Source organism: Nicotiana sylvestris, chromosome 10 (assembly GCF_000393655.2).
Source record: "Nicotiana sylvestris chromosome 10, ASM39365v2, whole genome shotgun sequence".
NCBI lineage: Eukaryota > Viridiplantae > Streptophyta > Magnoliopsida > Solanales > Solanaceae > Nicotiana > Nicotiana sylvestris.
The window spans coordinates 172,156,698-172,158,513 of record NC_091066.1 but is presented as its reverse complement, the minus strand read 5'-3'; the positions used below and the strand labels follow the sequence as shown (position 1 = coordinate 172,158,513).

Here is a 1,816-nt window from a genome sequence, read left to right as displayed (position 1 = left end):
CTCCCCTTTGACTAAGTTGACGCGGAAAGCAGTTAAGTTCCAATGGTCCGACGCTTGTGAGAAAAGTTTTCAGGAATTGAAGTCAAGATTGACCTCGGTGCCGATATTGACCTTACCGGAGGGCACGGAAGGATTTGTGGTTTATTGCGATGCCTCCAGGGTTGGATTGGGGTGTGTATTGATGCAATATAGGAAGGTTATAGCATATGCTTCAAGGCAACTCAAGAATCACGGGAAGAATTATCCGACGCATGATTTGGAGCTTGCAGCAGTTGTATTTGCCTTGAAAATATGGCGGCATTATCTTTATGGGGTCCATGTGGATGTGTTTTCGGACCACAAGAGTCTCCAAAATTTGTTCAAGCATAAGGAGTTGAATATAAGGCAGCGGCGGTAGTTAGAATTGATCAAGAATTACGATATAGATATTTTATACCATCTAGGGAAGGCGAATATGGTGGTCGACGCTCTCAATCGGAAGTCCATCGGTAGTTTGGCTCATTTGGGAGCAGATCAGAGGTTTTTGGCTTGGGAGGTTTATCAACTAGCCAATTTGGGGGATTGTATTTCGACCTCAGACGAGGGGAAGGTTATGGTGTGTAATGGAGCATAATTGTCACTGGTAGCGGAAGTCAAGGAAAAGCAGTTCATTGATCCAGCATTGGCACAGATGAAAGAGGCAGTTTTGAATAACAAGACTTTGGCCTTTTCACTCGGTGGTGGGAATGGTGTATTACAATGTCAAGGTAGGCTATGTGTTCCAGATGTGGATAATCTTCGGGAGAGGGTAATGGCGGAGGCTCATAATTCCAGATATTCGGTGCACACAGGTTCTACAAAAATGTATCATGATCTCAAAGAAATTTATTGGTGGAACGGTATGAAGAGGGATGTGGCGGACTTTGTGACTAGATGTCCGAATTGTCAGTAAGTGAAGGCCGAACATCAAAGGCCTGGTAGATTGGCTCAAAGCATAGAAATTCCAATGTGGAAATGGGAGATGATCAATATGGATTTTGTAGTGGGGCTGCCGCGCACTCCACGCAGGTTCGACTCAATTTGGGTGATTGTTGACCGACTCACAAATCATTTCACTTCTTGCCAGTTAAATCTTCCGACACAGCGGAACAATATGCTTAGTTGTATATCAAAGAAATAGTCAGGTTGCATGGCACTCCAGTCTCAATCATTTCAAATCGAGGGGCTCAATTCACGACCAACTTTTGGAAGAAATTTCAGCAGGGCATGGGCACGCAGGTAAATCTCAGCACAGCTTTCCATCCTCAAACTGACAGGCAAGCAAAGTGGACTATTCAGACGCTTGAGGACATGTTGCGAGCTTGTACTCTTGATTTCAAAGGTAGTTGGGATGACCATTTGCCACTCACAGAATTTGCTTACAAAAACAGCTTCCATGCTAGTATCCAGATGGCACCATTCGAGGCACTATATGGTAGGAAATGCAGGTCTCCCATTGGGTGGTTCGAGGTTGGAGAAGCAGAATTTATAGGTCTGGACCTCGTGAATCAGGCCTTGGAGAAAGTCAAAGTTATTGAGGAGACATTGAAAACTGCTCAAAATCGCCAAAAGTCTTATTCGGACATTCGTCGTAGAGATTTGGAGTTCAAAGAAGATGATTGGGTATTTTTGAAGGTTTCCCCAATGAAGGGAATCATGCGATTTGGGAAGAAAGGGAAATTAAGTCCGAGGTATGTCGGACCATATAGAATCATTCAGAGGATCGGTCAAGCGGCATACAAGCTCGAACTGCCACCCGAGATGTCGTTGGTACATCCGGTCTTTCATGTGTCTATGT

At 44.5% G+C, this 1,816-nt stretch overlaps 1 protein-coding gene across 1 annotated transcript; it reads left to right on the top strand.

Annotated features, from left to right (window-relative positions):
* The first annotated feature begins 454 nt into the window (after positions 1–454).
* Positions 455–931, top strand: LOC138880263 (uncharacterized). Its single transcript, XM_070159942.1, has 2 exons — positions 455–563; positions 627–931. The coding sequence occupies exons 1-2, from the start codon at positions 455–457 to the stop codon at positions 929–931; spliced, it is 414 nt and encodes a 137-aa protein (XP_070016043.1).
* Positions 932–1,816: the final 885 nt, after the last annotated feature.

Bases quoted from the DNA above. Each gene is read 5' to 3' on its own strand.
- LOC138880263 (XM_070159942.1), top strand. From the start codon at position 455: ATGGTGGTCGACGCTCTCAATCGGAAGTCCATCGGTAGTTTGGCTCAT. The intron at 564-626 runs GTATTTCGACCT...TGTCACTGGTAG, and splicing joins ACTAGCCAATTTGGGGGATT to CGGAAGTCAAGGAAAAGCAG.